We start from the raw sequence: 22,796 nt of genomic DNA on the forward strand, positions 1-22,796 counted from the left end.
ACGAGCTTTGCTACCGTTTCTTAAGTATACGTATCTGCTAATCCAAGCCTAATTTCACCGAATTCGGTATTTTCGCCAATTATAAAATATCACCAAAATTTTATGTGATTCCGCTCTAGATATTTAATTTACTAAGGTGTGATATCCACTGTAACTAACCACATTGCCGTCGAGGACATCATAGAACCGTTCTGAAAGTTGCACTGAGGTGGATTTTCCACAGCCACTTTCCCCGACCAAGGCGATTGTCTTGCCTTTGTCCACCTTGAACGAGAGACCTGAAAAAATACGATATGCAGTGGTACGCCTATTATCATAGGTGAACTGTGAACGGACTGAAAACGTTCGCAGACTAACTTTTAGCCACTCTCTATTATAACTAGCAGGAACCCGTATAAGTATAACCCTAAAAAGGTGTCAAGACTCAAGAGACTAAAATAATTATTACCTATTTAATTCGAGTTTTTGACACCACTTGGGGGTCCAAATTTTGGGCTCTAAAACTCCTATTCCTTGGCCAATTTTTTATTTTTTCACGCTGATTTGAAAAGCATAAAAGCATTTGACCCAGTCAAAAAAGTTTCAGTTGTATATCTTTTACGGTTTTTGCGGAAAGTCGTGTTAAAGTTGATGCCGTGGTGTCAGTAAAATGGCACGGATCCATATATATATATCGTCTCGCTTTATATATAGTAAGATTGCAATAAATAAAATATTCAGAATATTCATCGAATTTTTACCTTTCAGAACAGGCAGGTCAGGTCGTGACGGGTAGTCGAATTTGACGTTGTCGAATCGGAGAAGTCCTTTAACTTCAGGCTGAAATACGGTAATTATTATAACGATGATACACAGCTCAGGGGTGTTAGGTTAAATCTTGTTTGAACAAATAAACCAAAACAGATTTTGAATTCGGAATATAATTGAAGAAAAACTTAAACAACAGCTCGTAATCAATTAGTCCGAAGATTGTTGTTATGTACGTGACCGATGTATATTTATAATTCTACGTTGTAACGCGCGCGCTGCATCCTTATCAAGACTTAAAGGACGGCGCTACTACGAGTACAGATTCTGCTTGTTACTACTATACAGTGATGAGTGAGGGGATGTATTCTCAAAAGATGTAGCACATTTGAGGCACACGGGCCCATTTCTAGCCACCATTTGGGCAAGCTGTGCCACAATTTTAGTAAAAGCTAAAACATCCCAAGATGGGTTACTTTACGATCTAATATCATTGGCAAGCATGCTATAAATTTAACATTTAAATTTGCCACAAATATTTATTGATTGAACGCCCCTACTCCCTAGTAAGGGGAGCATCTCCATTCTGAATTCTCCAATGGACTAATTTATTGTTTACATCATAATCAGTTTAAAAATAAAACCCCCAATGGGCAAAACATCTGTTTGGGCAACATGGATCAAATTTGTGTAATTCGATTTCTAGAGAACATCTAGAACATCTAGAACATCTAGAACTTCTAGAACTACTAGAACATCTAGAACATCTCGAAGGTTCCCCTGAATACCTGAATACATACTTTTCAGATTCAACCAAAGTCTAATAATCTTCTCACCTTCATTCCTTTATCGGTGTATGCGTCGATTATGGGAGGTTCTCTTATGAGTTTAAAAAGCTTGAAAGCACTTGCTTTCGCCTTTCCGTAGTCCGGTAGCATGGCCATTGTCTCACCAATTGTCATGGCTGAGAAGACTATCCCAGAAAATACCCTGTAAGAAGTATTTTCCATTATTCCGGGCATTTTGTTTAAACTGTATCAGACTGACACTTGAATAGGACGGTTCACTTGCAATTTGGCTGACAGTCTGTCTGTCATTCTAAGTATGGGGTTCAGTTCCTTAGGAAGTATCTTAATGACTTAATTGACACCACTAAGCAGTTATTTCCCGCTGCAATTATAATTTTCCAATGTTGTCTTCCTATTAAGTGTTTATATTCCTACATAGCAAAGAATGTTCTAGATTTTAATAATCTACTTAAAGACTTATGCCTAAATAATAATTGCGTGTTCTTAGACTGTTTCTCAGACTTTTTAACTCGAGACTTTAGATCCTGTAATGAACTTCTATACCATGATTGGCTTCATCTCAACATGAGAGGAGTAGGTTTACTGTCCACTTGGCTTAAGTTTGTTGTAAACGAACACAGTTTTGACAGGGTAGTAAATAATCTTCCGGGAATTTAAATCTTTGATCTTTTCTTTCATTTAATATTTTGATTAAGACGTTGCGCCTAAAATTAAAACTCAAACAAATCTCTGATTTAATCTTTTTCTCAATTTTATGCCTCCTATTTCAGGTACATTCGGTCACTGCCCATTTTCCCATATGTTAGACAATGAATCGTTTAGACTTAGAATAGGTCTTTTTGCATGCAAAAGGCCTCGAACACAGTCAAGAAATGCACATATACATATCAACACGTTTATACCTAACAAAATTTACACATTTAAGTCTCCATGCACCCCACACATCAACTACAATTATCATAATCATATGTTTTTCTTCTATTCTCTCATCATGACTTACTTTCTCCCAATTCTTCTCTCCACGACTAGGTCCATGAACACTGTACTCCCCCTAGATTCTAATATTCATTCCTCTCTACTCCTTGACAGCCCACGTTATCTTATACCATTTCTTGCTTGCTCCCACATCAAACTTTTCTTTGTAATTATCTCCTCATGGTTTATAAGAAATGTTCTTCTCCCTGGTAAGATGAATAGAGCCAAGTATTCCAGCCGCCTCAGGCGTCTAGTCTCTTTATTCATTCTTTGGGTTTTCTCTCTTAACTTTCTTTTGATAACTCTTGTTAATCCTTCTATGCTTAATCCAGGTCCCAACTCCCTATCTGTACTCTACCAAAATGTCCAAGGTCTTATTCCTTTCAGTAACCTAAGCTCCTCCCATCCCCTTCTTGATGGTAATAAGATTTCCGAACTTCAATCCTTTGCTAACATAGAGCAGCCTGACATAATTGCCCTAAATGAGACTTGGCTCAAAAAATCTATTTCTAGCAACGAAATCTTTCCTTCTTCTCAATATGAAATCTTCCGCAATGACCGCACGAGAAAGACTCATCCTCAAGATCCTAATAACCCTAAAAAGTTTAGGGAAAATGGAGGTGGTGTTCTTTTGGCTGTTCGGTCTGATCTCGATGCCACTACAACCCGACTACCAGTTAGCCTAGGTGCAGAAATGCTTGCCGTTAAAATTGCTTTTCCTAACAAAGAGAGTATTGTAATCTGTACTTGTTATAGAGTAGGAACTCTTGGGTTACCTAATCATGATGTCATAGTTAGTTATATTCGCAAGCTAGTTTCCAAAAAGAATCCCCCTAAAATCTATGTTATTGGTGATTTTAATCTCCCCCATACAGACTGGCTATCTTCATCCAGTACCGTACCTATTGAGCAATCCTTCATAGATTCTTTCAGTGATCTTTCTCTCTCCCAGTTGATCACATCACCCACCCATAAAAGTGGTAATACATTAGACATTCTTCTCAGTAATTATGATAACACAATCGATAACTTGAATGTCTGTGATCCTCATTCCGTGTGCAAATCTGATCATTTTCCTGTCACTTTTTCAATTAAAAGCTCCTTTTCCCGCAAGAAAACTCCTAAACGTAAAATCTATAATTATAAGAAAGCAAACTGGGACATGATTAATCGTGAATTATGCTCGATTAATTGGCAAGTCCTAGAATGCCTAGATCCTGATTCGTCTTGGAAGTTAGTTAAAGACTGCATTATGAATTTAGTTGATATACATATTCCTAAAGTAACTATTAAATCAGAGTTTCAACCCCCGTGGTTCGATAGTGAACTTTTTTCTTCATGCCGTAAAAAAGATAGACTCAGAGCTAAATTTAAAATTTCTGGTTCTATTTCTGATGAGTTAAAGTTTGTTACTAGCCGTAAAGATTTTAAGAGGCTTTCATCAGCCAAAATAAGAGACAATCTTTTCAATAGTGATGATCCAGCGCTTATAACTAAGAAGTTTTGGTCACATGTTAAGTATAAATCTAACTCCTGCCGTATTCCTAATTGTGTTAGTTATTCTGGACAGCTTCGGTTCAAACCCAAAGCTCAAGCTGAACTTTTCAATTCTTTCTTTTATAACCAGTTTTCGGATCCTTCACTTTATGACACTGACATCTCCTATGTCAATGATGTTGATTTTGATATTGACTTCGATCATCGGGATGTTCGTAAGCTTCTTTCAAATATTAATTCAAATAAAGCCCAGGGACCAGATGGCATACACGGTAAAATTCTCAAAAATTGTTCCGTAGGTTTAGCTTACCCTCTAACATGCATTTTTCGTGGATCTTACAACAGCGGCTACATTCCACAAGAATGGAAACTTGCAAATGTTGTCCCAATATTTAAGAAAGGTAAGAAAAGTGAGGTTGAAAACTATAGACCAATATCCCTTACTTGTTTAGTCATGAAAGTTTTTGAGCGCATTGTTAAACGTAAACTGCTTTCTTTGACAAGTACCCTTCTTGATCCCAGGCAGCATGGTTTTCTAGAGCACAAGTCATGCACAACCAATATGGTTGACTTTTGTGATAGCCTGGCATTGTCTCTTAACGAAAACATTATCAATCATGTTGTATATTTTGATTTTGCTAAGGCATTTGATTCTGTAAATCATGATATCCTTCTTCATAAGCTAAAGACCTTATATAACATTGATGGTACACTTCTCAAATTTCTTACCAATTACCTTCAAGGCCGTTACCAAAGAGTGGTTATTGGTAATGAGATGTCATCTACCCTCTCAGTTAATTCTGGTGTCCCCCAGGGCTCTATTCTTGGTCCCTTACTTTTTGTATTGTTTATCAATGATATTCCTCTTGGCCTTTCGGATAATACTGATATTGTTTTGTATGCCGATGATACAAAAATCTGGCGTAAAATACATTCATCTTCTGATAATACTAATTTACAAATGGATATAGACTATCTCTCTGACTGGGCACTAAGAAACAAAATGCGATTCCATCCAGCAAAATGTAAAGTGCTTATTGTTTCAGGAAAACCTTCTTTATCTCCTCCATTCGCATATAATCGTGATGGCTCTCCTCTTGTGTATGTAGAGTTAGAAAAAGATCTTGGAGTCGATGTTACTCCTAAGCTAAGTTGGAATAGTCAGTGCGACAGAATTTATACTAAGGCCTGCCAACAACTTGGTATGGTCAGAAGAGATGGCCATATTGTCATTGATCAGAAACGTCGCCGGGCACTTTACCTCTCCCTGGTTCGTAGCCAATTCGAAAATTGTTCCATAATCTGGCGCCCTTGTAATAAATCACTTAGTGATAAATTAGAAAGTCTCCAAAAGAGAGCTATTAAATGGATTCTGTCTGAAGAGGGCCGCAGTTATCCACCTGAGCAATATGTCAAAAAGTGCAAGCTTGTCGACATTCTCCGTTGTTGTAAAGACCCGTATAGAGCCACCTCTAAGGGCTTTGAGACAGTTTATTAAATATAATAATCAATAATATCGAAAGTCGTTTCAAAATATTTTCAAACTCAAAGTTGAAATCACACTCACACTAAAAAGATCAATTATTTTGTCAAATAGTAAAAATTAAAAAAACTCTCGACACATTACAGTACGTGAGCATGATTAGCATGCCTTTCATTTTATTTGTACCACTCAAGTCCCAGAACCTTTTATCTTTTAATTCTGCTTGCTATAGTTTGTTATAATATACGGCTATTCTAATTTCTAGAAATTTTCAAGCGTGACGATGAAAATTTTATCGCGAGAATTATCTTTAAGATTTAGTGCATTAAAAAGCCGCGCGGAGTGGGGTAAGGCTTGCTGTTATCAGCGCTTTGGCAGTGAAAAATATGCTGAAATATGTCAGTCCATTAAGCGAACGTTGTTTATTACTGCTCGTTTATTGTGTGTTTGCTGTCGTCCTATGTTATGTTATGTTATGATATGATGTCATGATTTAGCGATTATTGGTCGCTGTATTACTCAATCATCCCTCATCTATTGGACTTCCTCAAACCAGGTACGTTGTGTAGCAGAAATGCTGGCCAGCTGTCCTCTGAGTTAGCTAGTGTTGACTGTTGCTCAAGAAGCACGCGTTTTGCGTTCGATTTGTAAATATTTATTGAAAATAAGCTAGGTAGGGACGTGATGTTCTTGTTGGTGTCTGTTAGAGCTAGTAAAGGTCCTTTAAAAAAGATGGATGCTTTGAAACATCGGTTATTGTACGTATCTAGCCATTCGCTACTGTTCTCATGATTTGAACCATGCGTGGGTATGTTATCTGGAAACAAATTTCTAATTGATACAGGTACTGTGTTAGGAAAGTGCTTCATGCGGTGCATTAATGTAAGCGCATTCTTTACGATGATGCCGTGTATTGTCAAAATCTCAAATTTGCAGAATGCTTCTCTGGTGTGAGCTGGCAATTTGCCGTCTTTGTAAAAGTAATTTACATATCCTGGCATAACCATCCGCATTCCTTGCTTTTGTCTACGGAATAATGTCTCCCTTTGTCTCAAAAGTTTGACTTGAATGATCTTATTTTTTTCCACAAAGTTCTTAATTATTTAATTCCTGTATCGCTGCCTCACTATCTCTCTTTATATCAGGGCACTTCTCGACTAAGACGTTGCCACCTCGACAGTCTGTCTATTGTGTCATCAATTTTACCTAAGTTAAGTCAGAATTCACACACCACATGTACCTCAAATAGCCCACTGGCAAAATCATTTTTCTACAGAACCCATATACTGTGGAATGGACTCCCTTTACAGGTAAGACAGATTGTGTCTACTAGTCTTTTCAAAGCTGAGGTCACTAAGCATCTATGAAAATGTTTATTGGATATTGAAACAACAGTCTAGCCTAGTCTCTTTGCTCCCCATATTATTATTATTTTTGTTTTATTAATTTTTTTAAAATCTACCTTCCTATACTTTCAACATCATATCACACTTCACCTGCACACCTTCTCACACATTAATGACCATTTCAGACCTGTATCTAATGTATCTGGAATTTGACGTATTGAAATACCAATTTTGACTCTATATATCCACAGTTATTCACCATGGATTTGTTTGTTATTAAATAGTTTTTCATAAATTTTTGGATTTAGATTAATTCGATGTAATGGGTCCAAGTTACTGCGGACATAGTTCACTATGTGTTTACCGTGTTTGGGTGCCCATCATATTTTACAGATGGGGGCGATATTTTGAACGATTCTATTTTATATTCATCTATTGCTGTACTCTGTAAAATTTGAAAAGTATTTAATAAAAAATTGTGTCATCAATTTTACCTAAGTTAAGTCAGAATTGTTACAGATTGTGTCTACTAGTCTTTTCAAATCTGAGGTCACTAAGCATCTATGGAAATGTTTATTGGATAGTGAAAGAACAGTCTAGCCTAATCTCTTTGCTCCCCATATATATTTTTTGTTTGTTCTCTATCTACCTTATACCTTTATACTTCCAACATCATATCACTGTAAAATTTGAATTAAAAAAAACATAAATACAAAAACATATGCATGTTAATTGAACAGACCTAATTATGAACTTACTTCATGAGCTGAGTAAAAGTCAGTTTACCACTGTGACAAACTGGTAGATTCATGAGATAGTTGCCATACGTAAATACAGCAGCATAGGTGAAGAATATGACCGCTTCAGCCAGCCCCATGGATATTCCTGTCAAATGAGCTTGCTTCTTAAACTTCCTGAGATTTACAATTCTTATTATTTGCTTATTTGGCAATCGGAATGTATGAAATATCTTCTTTTTGAAAAAGTAACATTGTACAGAACTGACACGAAATAGTATTTAAGTTATCCAAACTTACTGGGAAGGTTGTTTAAGGGAGTCAGCGTATTTCTTTAAGAACAGTGGCTCGATACACAGCGAAGAAACAGTCCTCATGTTTTCAACAGCTTCAGCAGCAACTTGGCCAGCTTGTTCGTAAAGCCTTGTCATGGTTTTCATAGTTCCAGTCAGTTGCATCATTTGGACACTCCCTGGAAAAACAAAGTAATGTGGAGGGGAAGGGGTCAGCGCCTTTTTGTTATCCATTTGTTGGGAAAATTTCTCTGGGATGAATGATAAATGACTTTACAATAACGAAGATGATATAATACAATTATTACCTGCAGCAGCTACAAAAGGTATGCAAGCGAGAGTGAGCAAAGAAAGACGCCAACTTGCAGAGAAGGCTATCCCAATACCAACTCCCAATCCAACTAAGTTTTGTAATATCGTACCAATCCTAACTCCTGAGGGAAATTTAAAGAATTTCAACTATCCGGCAGTGATCGACCGGGATCCCGGCCCCGGCCCCGGATACGGCCGGGATTTGTGTTTTTTCCCCGGCCCCGGCCCCGGCAAAATAATTTTCAAAATCCCGGCCCCGGCCCCCAATCCCGGCCCCGGTCCCGGCTGTTTTTGTCAATTTTTGCCGGGATTTCTCGTATTTTCTGCCTCAATTTAAACCGATAGATTATCAGAATTTATCTTGATTTTTAGACTTAAATTAAACACAAAATTTTCGGTAACATGAGATCGAGTGAAAAATATAAATACGAGGACTTAACATCATTCCAGTTTCAGAAAATTTCAACTTTGAATTTACAAAGAATGTAAAATATTAATGTTGATTAAACAAGTTCGAGGTTGCCCGGGCAAGTAATAGAGAGTGGCGGTAAAAGGAGTAGGAGGATATTTGGCAGTGAAATAACGCCAACTCATAGTAGTAATAAAGTAATGTAAACAGCGTTTGGTGTAATTATACTTAAACATTGTGTAGCTGCCTTCTAGGTTGACCTTGAAGCTAGCTCAGATTGATACGAGTTTCCGGAAACTTTCAAAAATTTTCAAAATTAGATTAAAAAATCCCGGCCCCGGCCCCGGCATATTTTAGCCGATCCCGGCCCCGGCCTTGGCAACATTTCAAAATCCCGGTTAATCCCAGCCCCGGCTGATTCAACTTGGTCCCGGCCCCGGCCCCGGCTAAATTTCGTCCCCGGTCGATCCCTGCTATCCGGTGCAGAACAGGACCTGATTTTAGTATAAACTGTGACCCACAATTCATCTAAATAAAAGCTGGTTTATAAGCAACAAGCCTGGTAACTAGCTAAATGTATTAACTAGAAAACAAACCAGTAGCCCCTTTGATAGCAGCTGCATCTTCTGATAAGCGAGTAGTAAGTGCTCCAATCGAGTTCTCTGGTAGGTCAAAGTAACCCATGTTCTGGAAAATAGAGGCGTTTATATCATATCCGCACAAAACTTCAAATTTAATTCAAGGGAATTGGATGCTTTTTTATTATAACCGCACGATACTTTGATTAAACCTATTTAAATTTTGAGAATTTTCTACTTTGTCGGGTATTTCAAAATAGCACGTGTCAAGTACTTCCGCCGGGAAAAAGGTTTTCACAAATAAAAGGAACCTAAAAAGGAACCTACAAAGGAACCTAAAAGGAACCTACCTTTCGGAGTAGAGCTTTGAAAGCTTTCCGTCGCATTCTCGTTGTGAAGCTTAAACCACTGAGGCTCATGAAATGAATCTGAAATAATGGTGCACAGTTTTAAATCACAATGGCAGTAGGGAACCGGTTACAACTTGAAAAAATTCATAAGGGTTCAGGTTGTCATATTAACGATAATTTCCAGATTCAAAACCATAATAATTTGTTTTATTTTTGTTGCCGAACTTATCTGAAAACACAGCAGTTACATAAAAAGCTTGAACATATTCCTATTTAAACTGTAATCAAAAGATTTGAAACTGAGATACATACAAAATCCTACATACCTGTAAAAAGTTGGCAAGACCAGCCACAAGGGCGACAATTACAAAGAATAAAGACCACTTGTCAGTTTTGCTGTAGTCAGGTTTGTAGTCTTCGTTTTCTGGATCCGGTGGTAACACTGAAGCCAGGGCCTAAGAGGTTAAATATGTTAGGATATAACAATGTATAATAATGTATATTGTACCCCATACTTTAAATACTAATATAATGTAGTTTGAGGAGTCCAGGAGTGAGAACTCTCCTTACGTCCAAAAGTGGCGTTTCTCTTGTCGCTAATATAGCGTAACATCCATTAGAATATCATAGCGTGGGATGTAGTCGCACTTCTTCTTATCTACGTTGCAGGTAAATTCAATGATCAACTATTCAATCTGGATTGATTCACTAGACTCATTAGATCCAGACCCGGTGCGATAACTCGGCCAAGGGTAAACTGATAATATCTATAATCTAGAATAAATGTTAAACAAACAGTAGAAATTAAGAAATTTAAAAAGATAATGTTAACCTGAATAACTTCCGCAAAGAGGACTGCGAAGACTGGCATGGTTGCACCGTTAGCGGCAGCACCAAAAGCACCTGAAGAAAATCATCCAGTTAGAATTTAACCATCATTAATTTCATGACTTCTTTAAAATATCAGAATTTTTAATAACAAGGTGTAGCATAAAACATACGTTCATGTGACACATCAAACAAATCTTCTTCTGACATTTCCAATGAGAATTTAGATAAAATATGAAAAGCTGGCATACCCACGACGATGCACGCGTTCTCGTACGGATTGTTCTCCTGCATTATCTCAAGGAAGCTTGCCATCTCTTGTGGACCATCTTCAATTACTACCTGATAAAATTGCAAGAATGTGCAAAAATTGCAAGAATGTTTTGGTAAAATCAAAAAGTTCTGATATTTTAAAGTAAGTAATAAATGTTTGGGTAAAATTAAAAATAAAAATGTTTACATGAGATGAAACTCTATGAAATTAAATTTTAAAGTAGATTTTATCAAATTTTCGCTTTAAAATCAATTAACAATATCTCACCTCGAGTTTTTTCTCCTTCTCAGATACAGCCTGTTGAATTGATTTCTCGGACACCATTCGTTTTACTGAAGCCTGCAATGTTTCCTGATCATTTGTCGGGAACAGAAGCTGGAGTTTTTAAAAACAACTAATAGTAATATAGCCTATAAAAGATAGAAATGGATCAAAAGAGTGTATGAAATGAAAGGACGCTGTGAGAATAAGTGCCTCTTGATATGGCAAAGTGGATCTGCACCATTGAATCTGCGTCCCAAAGAGGATTCCCAGGATATAGGGTTCCCAGGATAGAAGCAAAGAGTAGGACTCATTTTGCACAATCCACTTCTATTTTCACTGCCAAGATCTAATGTAATCTTTTAACCATGATTGTACAATAGTCTTGCGCGTCTTTTATGTCACAGTGAATAGAAAGGGTGGAAGTTTGCGACACGTTATTTTGTGTCGCGCGTTCCGTATTTATTATTAGTTTGCACGTGATGGAGGACCGTGTTCCAAGTTTAGAGTTGCCAGGTTGCTATGGTGAGAAATTGTTGTAACCTTCTCATAACAGTTGCTCCACGCGACATAATGATAAACAATACAATTCTGGAGTAGCGGGCATACTGATTAGTGTACAAATTAGTGATAAAGGGATTTCAGGTACCAGTAATGACAGTGTTGAGTGTATGGTAATTAAATGTTATAAAAAAACAGGAGAAATTGTTTGCTGCGGTACTGTTGACTATAATTGTAAGCAATTGTAATTTATTGTACTATAAGTTACTGAAAGTTGCATAGTAGTTATTGCAGGCGATTGAAAGTTATTTTTACAATTATTTTAGTAATTGTAAGTCATTGAATGTCATTGTACTGTAAAGCTGTAAGTTACTGTAAGTATTTTTTAAATATACAGTCCACATACCTTTCTCTGGACGTCCTCAATGCTGGGTAGGGCTGGTAGCTCTTCTCCACCTTCGTTCTGAGATAATGCGTTTTGTTATGAGATATTACTGATACAGCGTGAAACTTGCTGCGCTTTTTGTAGCAATTAGCATACTTACAGTTTCAGTTAAGAAGTTAGAGCTTTTACATTTTAATCCAGACTGACAGAAAAATAGGCGGTAACTTGCTTGTTGATGTTGAACTTTACTTAACAGTAAAATTAGCCAATCTTAACCTCGTACAATTATTGTAATATCAGAAAGCTTGTGAATATAAAACCAGCATGAACTTTCTGCCAAATAAAAAAACTTTACTTAGTTTAACTCTACTTAGTTTAACTCTACTTAGTTTAACTCTACTTAGTTTAACTTTACTTAGTTTAACTTTACTTAGTTTAACTCTACTTAGTTTAACTTTACTTAGTTTAACAGCACAGCTTTTGTAACACAACCATGTGGTAAAAATTTACTAAAATATGTATGTGAGTACCATTTGAATGGCCAGTATGTGGCCAGTATGTGACCAGTATGTGACTAGTATGTGACCAGTATGTGACCAGTATGTGACCAGTATGTGACCGGTATGTGACCAGTATGTGACCAGTATGTGACTATATTTTAAATGATGAATTATAGCCAATACAGCATGTCATATGTCTTAAAGTTCATCATTTGACCTATTTGTTTGCTTGATGTCCAGCTTGCTAGATTAATTATTTCAATATAATTGTAATTGATCAATGTGGCAATATGACTCAAACCCCAATTTTAGAAGATTTATAATTATGAGAAACACATGTACATATCAATCAGTGCAGCTATAGTATTATAGTCATTTGAATAACATAAACATTTCTTTGAACTGAAATTTGATTTAGTAAATTCTCAGCATGCATGGACATTAAACAATGAACATTCCCCAATAATTGGGACCATTTTTTAGAAAATTAAATGTACACAAATTATCGTGGCTAATAATGTGATTATATGCGAAGTTTTTAACTTATAGAGGCCGTATAGAGGCCGTATGGAGGCCATAGATTAGATGTTTTGTGTGGCCGTTTATAATGGCCGTATAAAGACCGTATAGAGGCCGTATAATAGTGGCCGTACAGAGGCCGTATAGTGGCCGTATAAAGGCCATAGATTAGATGTTTTGTGTGGCCGTTTATAATGACCGTATAAAGACCGTATAGAGGCCGTATAATAGTGGCCGTACAGAGGCCGTATAGTGGCCGTATAAAGGCCATAGATTAGATGTTTTGTGTGGCCGCGGTCGTTTATAATGGCCGTATAAAGACCGTATAGAGGCCGTATAATAGTGGCCGTACAGAGGCCGTATAGTGGCCGTATAAAGGCCGTATAGAGGCCGTATAAAGGCCATATAGAGTCCGTATAGAGGCCGTATAGTGGCCATCTAGAGGCCAAACCTAATCGCCCATTTTTCCGATGGAGACTGATATTTAACTAAATTCATCATATTATTATGGCCTGGAGAAACTGTAACGCTGTTCAGATATACATGCTCGGCAAGTTTACTATACCTGGACTTGTTGCTGGTACATGACAAGAGTGTGATAAAGTCCCTCCTTTGCTAACAATTCCTCGTGCGTTCCTTCCTCTGCTTTGCACTTGTTTTCTCCTGAAATTATAATTAAACACTTAGACCTTAGTAAAGGAGCAGAGGGTTCGGGGTTAAATACTTGGTTAAAATATGATTCGTTAGCCACTGATGTAAAACTAACGAATTAACTTCTCTGAGAAAGTAAAATAAAATTATAAAAATATAATAAAAAAATACCAATAGCAGAGATGGTGTTAGCGTTGATGATAGTAGAGAGCCGGTGAGCGATGATGAGAGTAGTTCTGCCCTCCGCAGCGACATCCAGTGCCCGCTGTACAACATCCTCGCTCTTGTTATCCAGCGCGCTCGTCGCCTCGTCCAGGAGCAGTATCTTAGGGTTGCGCACCAGAGCACGTGCAATGGCAACACGCTGTTTCTGACCCCCAGACAATTTGGATCCGCGATCTCCACATAGAGTTTGGTATTTCTGATAAGAGTGAAGATAAGAGTACAATCAGTACATGTTTGTGATAAGTTTTAAAACAGACTTTTAGAACTTAGTTACTAGTACATACTTGATCTAAGACTAAATCGGTTATTAACACTGCTTTACCCGAAAGTTTTACGTTGATCTAAATCAAAATGATACTTTTTTGGATGCCAGGGCTGAGGACATAATAGGGGAAACTTTGCAGCAGCTACAGTCCCAAAGAAATAATTTATGTAGATAAAAGTAAACTTACATTTGGCAGTTCCATAATGAAATCGTGAGCGAAAGCTTTCTTACAAGCCTCCTCAATCTGTGCCTGAGTGACGTCACCCCTGCCATATCTGATGTTCTCCTCGATAGTAGTAGCAAATAAAAGTGGCTCCTGGCCAACCAGACCGATCTGATTACGCAACCACTGTAGGTTGAGATCTTTAATGTTCACTCCGTCCAGTGATACCTGGGATGAAGGGAGTAATCAATCAGTTCAGTGTTGGTGAGTTGGTGGTCAATCTGTGCTTACTCAAAGGGAGGAGCAAGTTTAAGTGTTTTTTTAAATACATTTCTTGATCATGTTGTAATACCTCTCCTTGATCAGCGTCATAGAACCTCTCGATGAGCCCGACAGCGGTGCTTTTACCACAACCACTGGGTCCTACCAGAGCGTGTGTTTCACCCGTCACCAGTGTTAAATTGAACCCTGAGTAAGTGACGAGAATTATACACTTTCTCTCACTCCTTCATCAATAACACTCTCTCACTGAGCATTATTGTACTTTCACAACATTCGTTAAGAGCTTGGATTTAGATTTTAGTTTCGCAACATTTCATAGAAGTAATGTAATTCACTCCATTTCTATCAAAAAGTTGTATTTTTAAAACAACATTTTGTGCCAAACCTTTCATGATTTGAACATCTTTCCTTGAAGGGTAGCAGAAATCGACATTCTTAAACTCAATCTTCCCAGCGCATGACGGGGGAATCATTCCCCGGTCTTCCTCGTAGTTTATTTTAGATTCCTGACAATTATTTGACATAATCTCACATTTAACTTTGTATCAGAACTTGGTCACAGTAAATCGTATCTTCTGTCGAACCAAAAAGAAGATAGTATACTGTATACGTCTTATACATAAAAATAATAAGTCTTGACTCTTTCGCCGTGTATGTGTCCAACCGCAAGTTGTTACGTAAATTTCTGATTTTGTTCGTGCGTATTTAGTGTAAATCATAGTGTAAATTTGCTGTCCCAGGGCTGATTATATCTGTTGACTATTAGTTACATAAAAAGTTGCGGTTCACTGTGCAGTCTTTTCAGCAAGAAACTATCGCGTGTATACTGTATAATGTTTAATAGAGTAGACTTATACCTCAAAGATATCTTCTACTAGAAACCCGCTAGTCGAAAGCTTTGTTCGAGGAAATTTTAAAAATCAGTTATGTTTTAATTTCTCTTCATCATTAGCTCTGTTATACTGTAGACATAATGGAATTTATCTAACAATGGCGACAGCGTTATTATAAATAAATAAATAAATTCTAACATTTATTACACGCTTCGACATTAAAATATACCCAACAAAGATGTACATTAAAGTCATTCAAGCGAGACTTAGTGTTGAAATAGCAAGATTATGGACTTTTTAAACAGTTCAGATTTTATGAACAAATATTTGTATGAAGTTACCAAAATTATGCACTTTCATATCAGTTCAGACATTATGGACAAATATTAGAAATATTATCAAAAGCTAGTTGGAAATAAAACGTCTTTAGGGCATTTTTAAAACATTCTACTGATGATAATGATCTCACTGAGTAGGGTAATTCATTCCAAATTTTTGGTCCACAAAACATAAATGCAGCATCTGTTCGTCTGAAATGAGGAGCAGGAGGAACTTTCAACAAATAAAAGTCATCATCTAGTCTGGAACTTTGTCTTCGTACTTCCCTTAGATTGACGTGTCCTTGTAAGTACTGAGGGGCTATGTTATTAAGACACTTGAAGACCAGAAGTGATATTTTGAACTTAATTCTGAACCGAACAGGCAGAAAGTGGAGCTTTTTGAGGTAAGGCATGATAGGTTCACGTATCTTTTTTCCGTAAAGACCAAAGATAAATCTAGCAGCATTGTTCTGTATCTTTTGTAGCTTATGAAGATTCTTTTCTGTTATTCCATAATAGACTGAGTTGCAGTAGTCTATGAAACAGAGGATATTGGAGTGAACTAACTGAACTTTTAGGTCATGGGAAAGCTTCGAACCGATTCTTGCTAAGTCCCTTTGATTCAAATAACATACTTTGGAGACAGCATTTATTTGAGAGTCCAGATTCATTTGGTGATCGAAAAGGAATCCCAGGTTCTTGGCTTTGCTAACAGGGCAGATTGAGAGGTCTCCTAAATCCATTGTCTGGATTGGGCTGACATATGGTCCTATATCAATGAACTCTGTTTTTTCGTCATTCAGTTTTAGGAAGTTAACTGTCATCCATTGCTTTATCTCCAGAAAGCAATTTTTCACAGCTGTTAAATCAGGATTAGAACTGTGAACATCAAAAGTAAAGTACACCTGTGTGTCATCTGCATACAAATGTATCGAGAAACCATATTTTGTGACAATTTCTTCAAGATCTCTGGTATACAATATGAACAGTAGCGGTCCTAAAATGGATCCTTGAGGTACACCAATATCCAGATAGCCTTCAGAAGATGTGGCTTAGTTAGTATTTGGATTCCCAAAACGATACTTTTTACCGCATCAAAAAATACCAATCACAACCAAAGTTATGAATATAAGTAAATGTGAGCTAGTTTTGAAATTATGACGTAGCATACAGCATAACAACGCGCGTAGTTAAAATGTTCTTGCTCGCGCACGTGCATTTTTATCGTTGCTACGCAACAGCGCAGTAAACCTTTGCTAAAATAACGACATTATTCTAACGGTTATTTTACCTCACTTCCGACGTTAATTATAAAAAATCTAAAGCCTAAATCAAAATTCTAAGAATGCTATAGCCTATTCCTATCCTTTTTCTACAACCCTGCTAAACATGGCGAGGTTTCAACTCCATTTGCGAGCTGGGTTTGGCATCACCAGAGGGTCATTTTGAGGTCGATTTTCGGTGTTTTTTCTTCTATGTCCCCGTTGCCGGGGAAATTTCGTCAAGTTTAAATTATAGTATAGATAACTGGATGAATATGCTACTAAGTACGGGTGTTATGCACGTTTTTTGATTGAAATAAATTTTCGTGCACATACAGAATGAATGGTTAATAATTTAATATATATGTAGACCAAGGTCTGTGCACGGGATGCTTCCTGGAAGAATCCAGTTCTTTTAGCGGGGCACCCTACCTAAAGCCAAATTGAGATATAATAATCATATTCCTAAGAAATAATCAGAAATCGAATACCAATCAAATAATATGATATATATGAGTAGTAACCATATTTACTATGCAAAATGCCCCAACCACATAGTGTAAATTTATATAGAATTCAAATTCCATATCATCATTAAACCTCAATACCTAGTCAATATAATAGCCCAAGCAAAATTAAATAACTTCTTATATACCTTACTGTCATACTACAAATTAATTAAACATTTGAAATCTGTTGACCAGAGAATAAATTTCTAAGCCTAATGCAAGTGAAATAATTTAGATGCAATAATGAATGCCTAATGTGAGTATCATTTGTCAATGTCCTTGTAAAAAAGTCTGTACAAGAGATATGAGTAACTAATATAGAAGAAAAAACAGGAAGTTGTCGTCTGTTGTAGAATAAATAAAATATCTAGAATATAAATTAGAATATAAAATAACATTCAGTCAATGTGTCGTCAATAAACTGTACAATTATCAAATGTTAAAACTGGGTGATACAGTCACCAAAAAAAAAATACTAAGTATGATAAGTTAATAAATTAAATGTGGTCTATAAAACTACCACTAAGTATAATAGGTCAATAAATTAAAAGTGGTTTATAAAACTACCACTGTGGGAACTGGGAACCCCTTCTCCAGTTAAAACATGTCAGTCATGTGCAAAATCAATCAGAATGGTAAGGTGGTAAAAAAGGGAATATCTTTTCGATACATCAATTATATATGCCTCAGATTTAAAAGAATTAGAAGTTACTTAGTTATCGTCGACTATGATTGCAGTGTAAAATTTGTCATATGAATTGTCGACGGTATAATTAGGGTCTGTTGTTATAGATGATAGTAGCTGTTTCTTATACGAATCACTAAAGCTTTTAACATCGGGCAGATTTCGTAGATCTGTTGGAACATTATTCCAACATTTTGCCCCCAAGTATTGAAAGTTTTTATGTGATGTTGATCTATTGACATAAAGGTTGCAGCTTTCGCCGCTCCTACTACCTCCTGATATGTAACTAAATTTGTTCATAAAGTTTGTAGGACAATTGTCATGGATGATTCTAAACATATAATTTGACAGGTGGAGTTGTCGTCTAAGATGGAGTGGTAACCATTTCATGTCTCTATAAACATTAAGGCTGCTCTCTGTTTTTGGAACGTTGAGAGCTATTTTGGCTACCTTTTTGTACAGAGTGTCAAGTTCAGCAAGTTTTGTCTTGCCAGCTCTACAATAGATCGTGTCTAAATAATCGAATTGTGGCAACATGAGTGCATTGGCAAACATTTTCCTATATTTAATGGGTAGCAGTGCTTTACTTCTATACATGGCACCAATTCTCTTCATGACCTTCCTAATAATATAATCTACATGGCTTTTGAAGTTTAATTTACTATCTAGAATGAGGCCAAGATATTTTGTCTCTTTGCACTCCTTGATTGTGAGAGTTACCTCATTACAATCAATGGTTATTTCATCATGTTGGTCAACAGAATCAAACAATAGGAATTCAGTCTTCTTTTCATTGAGTGATAATTTATTAACACTGAGCCATTTAAAGATTGTCATAAGTTCTATTTTCATGTTTATAAATGTGCTTCTGCAGGTTTGATCAAAGAATAGTGCACCATCATCTGCAAATAGAAAGGGCTTAGATAGGTTACAGGCATAAATGATGTCATTTATGAAGATACTAAATAATATAGGCCCAATGATGCTTCCTTGTGGTACACCACTCAGAACTTCTAAAAATGAGCTTAGATTGCCATTGATCCTAGTGCATTGATATCTACAAGATAAGAAGTTCTTAAACCAGGTTAAAGCAATGCCACCAATTCCATAATATGCCAATTTTTGAAGCAATATTTCATGATTCACTGTGTCAAAGGCCTTCTTAAGATCAAGAAAGATGATTCCTGGTTTATAAGACTTAGATTTACTCATATATATTTCGTCCATCAGATCGTACATCAGATAAGTTGTGGAGTGATTTTTCCGAAAGCCATATTGATGCCGGATGAAAAGTTTGTTCTCTTCCATGTAATCAGTGAGTTGCTTGCCGACAAAGTATTCTATAAGTTTTCCTACAAGTGGAAGGATGGATATTGGCCTGTAATTATTAGGATCATCTTTCATTCCTGCCTTATGGATGGGAGTTACTCTAGCTTTTTTACAAAGGGTTGGTACAACACCTGTATTAAGGCTCAGATTGACAATGTGGGTCAGTGGCTCAACTATGTGTGGTACAGCTTGCTTAAGTAAAAATAGAGGCACATTGTCATATGAGGCCTTGTCATTCTTGAGCGTTTCGACATACATTAGGATATCAGTTTCATTTATTTCTTGGAATCTATCAAATGAGATATTAGAAGTTCTAGGAGGTAAAAAATCAGTAAAACTAACTCTTTCAATACTGGGGGCCTGATTTTGTAATCTTGATCCAACATTTGCAAAATGTAAGTTAAATAGCTCAGGATCATTCTCATTGATAGTTTGACAATTAGTTGTACCAGGGGTCGTATTTGATGCCAGTTTGATAGTTTTCCATATCCCTTTAAGATCATTCTTGGCACTTTTAACTTGTAGATCATCGATTACATTAGCCTTTTTGCAGGTTTTAGCTAATTTATTTCTAATATTTCTCTGAATCTTGTAGCAATCCCAGGCCTCATTACACTTTATACATTTGCTACATGTACCACATTTATTGCAATTTCCATTGTCTCTCTTATCCTTCTTTTTACGGAATTTCTTTAGAAGAAAATGTGTATGATTAATGGCATTTAAAAGTTCAGTAGAAGGTTTATGTATGAACTTTTCATGCCTTTCTATGGTCTTGCAAGGGAAGAAGGTTGCATATGCCTGTTCAATATGATGACAAAGGCCAGCAGTGATAGCTTCAACATCTGTACTTTCCAATAGTGGACTGTAATCAGAACAGGTATCTAGATAGTCTAAGAATTGTTTAACATTACGTTTACAATGATTTCTAATTTCAACCTTCTCAAATTTAGGAGCTATAGGTACTTTACAATCTATCTCACACATAATAGCTTGATGATCTCCAATACGTTCATCAAGAACAGAAGATTGGACAAAATCTGCATAACAGTTAGTGAATATTACATCAATAGTAGTCTGGGTAAAATTGTCTCCACGTTTAGCAACTCTAGTTATCCCTTGAATGGTTTGAACTAGATTGTAACATCTCAAGGTCATATCTAATTTTTTGTACTGGGTGGATGAGATATTATTCTGGTCAATGTTTATATCCCCAATCCAGATAACCTTTTTCCCATTCAATTTTTTCATGCAAAAATGAATGTATTCAATAAAGTTATCAACACTGCAATAATTTCCAGAGCGATAGAAGCAGCAAACATTGATCTTGCTATTCTTAAGCTTCACCCATAATGCTTCAATGTTATCAAGCTTACTATCCATAACTAATTCTGTGTAAGCTAGTTTTTTGTTTATCATTAAGCCACAACCACCCCTAGAACTGTTTGGCCTGTCGCATCGCATAAGGTTGAAGGAGGAAGGAATATTTATGGTGTCTGTGTCAATAGTATCATTAAGATTCATCTCATTTAGGGAAAGTATGTCTAATTTATGATCTCTAATAAGTTGGGAAAGTTCATTACTTTTAGCTAAATTGAGAAGCCCTCCTTGAATGTTACAATGACCAATGCAGAGGTTGTGAAACCTATCAGCTGCATTATTAAAATTTGTCATCTTGTGAATCTTATTAATTCACAATGGAATGAATAAAAGTTGTAAAGTTGTGTTTAAACTAAAAAACAGAATAAAAGCAGGTTGTATTTGTCTGGATGTCGTACTGTAAAAATAAAACTGATGGTAGGAGTGTTATGTCAGTATTCAGCAGTATTCTAATGGTGTGCATGATACTTCAAGTGCCTTGCTAATTTAACTATGCCATAATCATTGAGATGGACATTATCCTTTCCATAACTACTAAAAAATGACGATTTTCTAAAGCCTTTCTTATCACTAAACAAGAAACGATTTGTCTCGGTTGAGAGCAGTTTTACATAGGTGTATTTTCTTTGCAGATTTGATATACACTCATTGATATCTGTTATAACCTTGTTTCTGGAGAAACTCTCCCGAGGTAATAAGTTAACAATTTTAATATCAGCTCCAGGTGCCCACTTGTGAAGGAAAAGTACAAGTTTTTCAATACAATTGTTTGTAAAGTCAAGAGCTCTAGCATCACCAGAAAAACTATCAGGGCACAGAAGTTTAGTCCTCATGTTGCGAGGGCTGTTCAGGATAGAGTCCACGTCATTTGTACCACACATAAGTACAATGCTTTTCACATTATTGGTATTAAGAGTGTCTTTTCTTACATCTGATTGAAACCGTTCATTGATTGCATTGGCTGTGGCACCAGGGTAGCTGAAAACATGTGCCTCATGATGTTTGGACGATAGCTTTTCTCCCTCTAATTTGGAGAACATACTAGAGCTAATGTAGACACACGAAGATTTACCAGAATGTTCTATTGATCTAGTCTTAGGGGCCGAGGGTTCAGTGTTCTTAACTTGACTGGAAACATCAGACAGAGTAGATAAGGTTGCGCTGCCATCAATTAGGCGCAGAGTAATGCTTATTCTCATGGTTTCAGACTTGTCCTGGATGAGGCTGTGTTCAAAGCTGGTCTGGGATTGTCTGGTCATATTCATTATGTCACCATGGGAGAGGGTGAGGTCAGCAATATGAGCTCTAAGTTTGGATCTGAAGCTTAGGACTCTAGTAGCCCCTAAAGAGATGGTGGAGATCATGGAGCCTGGTGAAATTGACCTCTCGTCATCCGAGTGAAAGGGAATTCCTTGCTGACCATTTCTATACTTGGTAATCATAGCACTATTGAATTTCAACTTTGGGAACTGTGAGCGTAAGTGTTCTAAAATAGACTTTAGGTATGGATTGTCTGCTACTGGCCTTGTGTTATGAAAGCCTCCATTGTAAGCGTAGGGAAAGTCCCCGTAATATGCAACTGCCCTATTCTCAAACTTATGAGTATAGTGGGTTTCTATATCTAACTTGGCAGTGTCAACAAACTGAAAAACTCCTCGACTCAAATCTTGGTATGGATTGATAGAGTTGGTCACATCATTGTCACCATTTACAGAGTGTTTGGGATTTTCCAAATTGATAATTTCTGCTGAATGTTCACTGTCTTCTGCTAATTTGGATAGCTCTTGGGTTAACTCAGAAACAAGATGCGAGGATGACCTATTACTGAGGGGAACATTGATAGAATGTTCACAGTGATCAGGTACCTGGGGCAACACAGGGATAAGTGAACCATCGCTGAGGGGAACTTTGAGTGCACTGTCACTTTCTGATAATTGTTTATAGAGAAAAGAAATTTGCCGACGAAGACTATCATTCTCTCTTAATAGAGTTAAACAATTTGAACATTTATCAGTAGGACAAGAGCCGTTGCTGGGGAATTTAACAGAATTCCCTCGATATCTCAGATTGTAATGTCTTGAGCCAACT

The 22,796-nt window shown here is 36.7% G+C and overlaps 1 protein-coding gene across 1 annotated transcript in view; it reads right to left on the minus strand.

Moving 5' to 3' along the window:
- LOC134825497 (ATP-dependent translocase ABCB1-like) overlaps positions 1 to 22,796 on the minus strand; it is an 86,581-nt gene that overhangs the window by 1,581 nt on the left and 62,204 nt on the right. The window contains exons 10-27 of the mRNA XM_063837711.1: positions 14,776 to 14,896; positions 14,461 to 14,576; positions 14,133 to 14,336; positions 13,627 to 13,876; positions 13,370 to 13,467; positions 11,807 to 11,863; positions 10,906 to 10,977; positions 10,616 to 10,706; positions 10,369 to 10,439; positions 9,863 to 9,991; positions 9,537 to 9,614; positions 9,205 to 9,295; positions 8,196 to 8,321; positions 7,895 to 8,066; positions 7,616 to 7,771; positions 1,584 to 1,737; positions 741 to 819; positions 160 to 278 (exon numbers count right to left, since the gene is read on the minus strand). Coding sequence (XP_063693781.1) covers positions 160 to 278; positions 741 to 819; positions 1,584 to 1,737; positions 7,616 to 7,771; positions 7,895 to 8,066; positions 8,196 to 8,321; positions 9,205 to 9,295; positions 9,537 to 9,614; positions 9,863 to 9,991; positions 10,369 to 10,439; positions 10,616 to 10,706; positions 10,906 to 10,977; positions 11,807 to 11,863; positions 13,370 to 13,467; positions 13,627 to 13,876; positions 14,133 to 14,336; positions 14,461 to 14,576; positions 14,776 to 14,896 — 2,184 coding nt within the window. The remainder of the gene's footprint in view (positions 1 to 159; positions 279 to 740; positions 820 to 1,583; positions 1,738 to 7,615; positions 7,772 to 7,894; positions 8,067 to 8,195; positions 8,322 to 9,204; positions 9,296 to 9,536; positions 9,615 to 9,862; positions 9,992 to 10,368; positions 10,440 to 10,615; positions 10,707 to 10,905; positions 10,978 to 11,806; positions 11,864 to 13,369; positions 13,468 to 13,626; positions 13,877 to 14,132; positions 14,337 to 14,460; positions 14,577 to 14,775; positions 14,897 to 22,796) is intronic.

The sequence above is a fragment of the Bolinopsis microptera genome, chromosome 13 (genome assembly GCF_026151205.1).
Source record: "Bolinopsis microptera isolate Bmic1 chromosome 13, MBARI_Bmic_1.0, whole genome shotgun sequence".
Taxonomy (NCBI): Eukaryota; Metazoa; Ctenophora; class Tentaculata; order Lobata; family Bolinopsidae; genus Bolinopsis; species Bolinopsis microptera.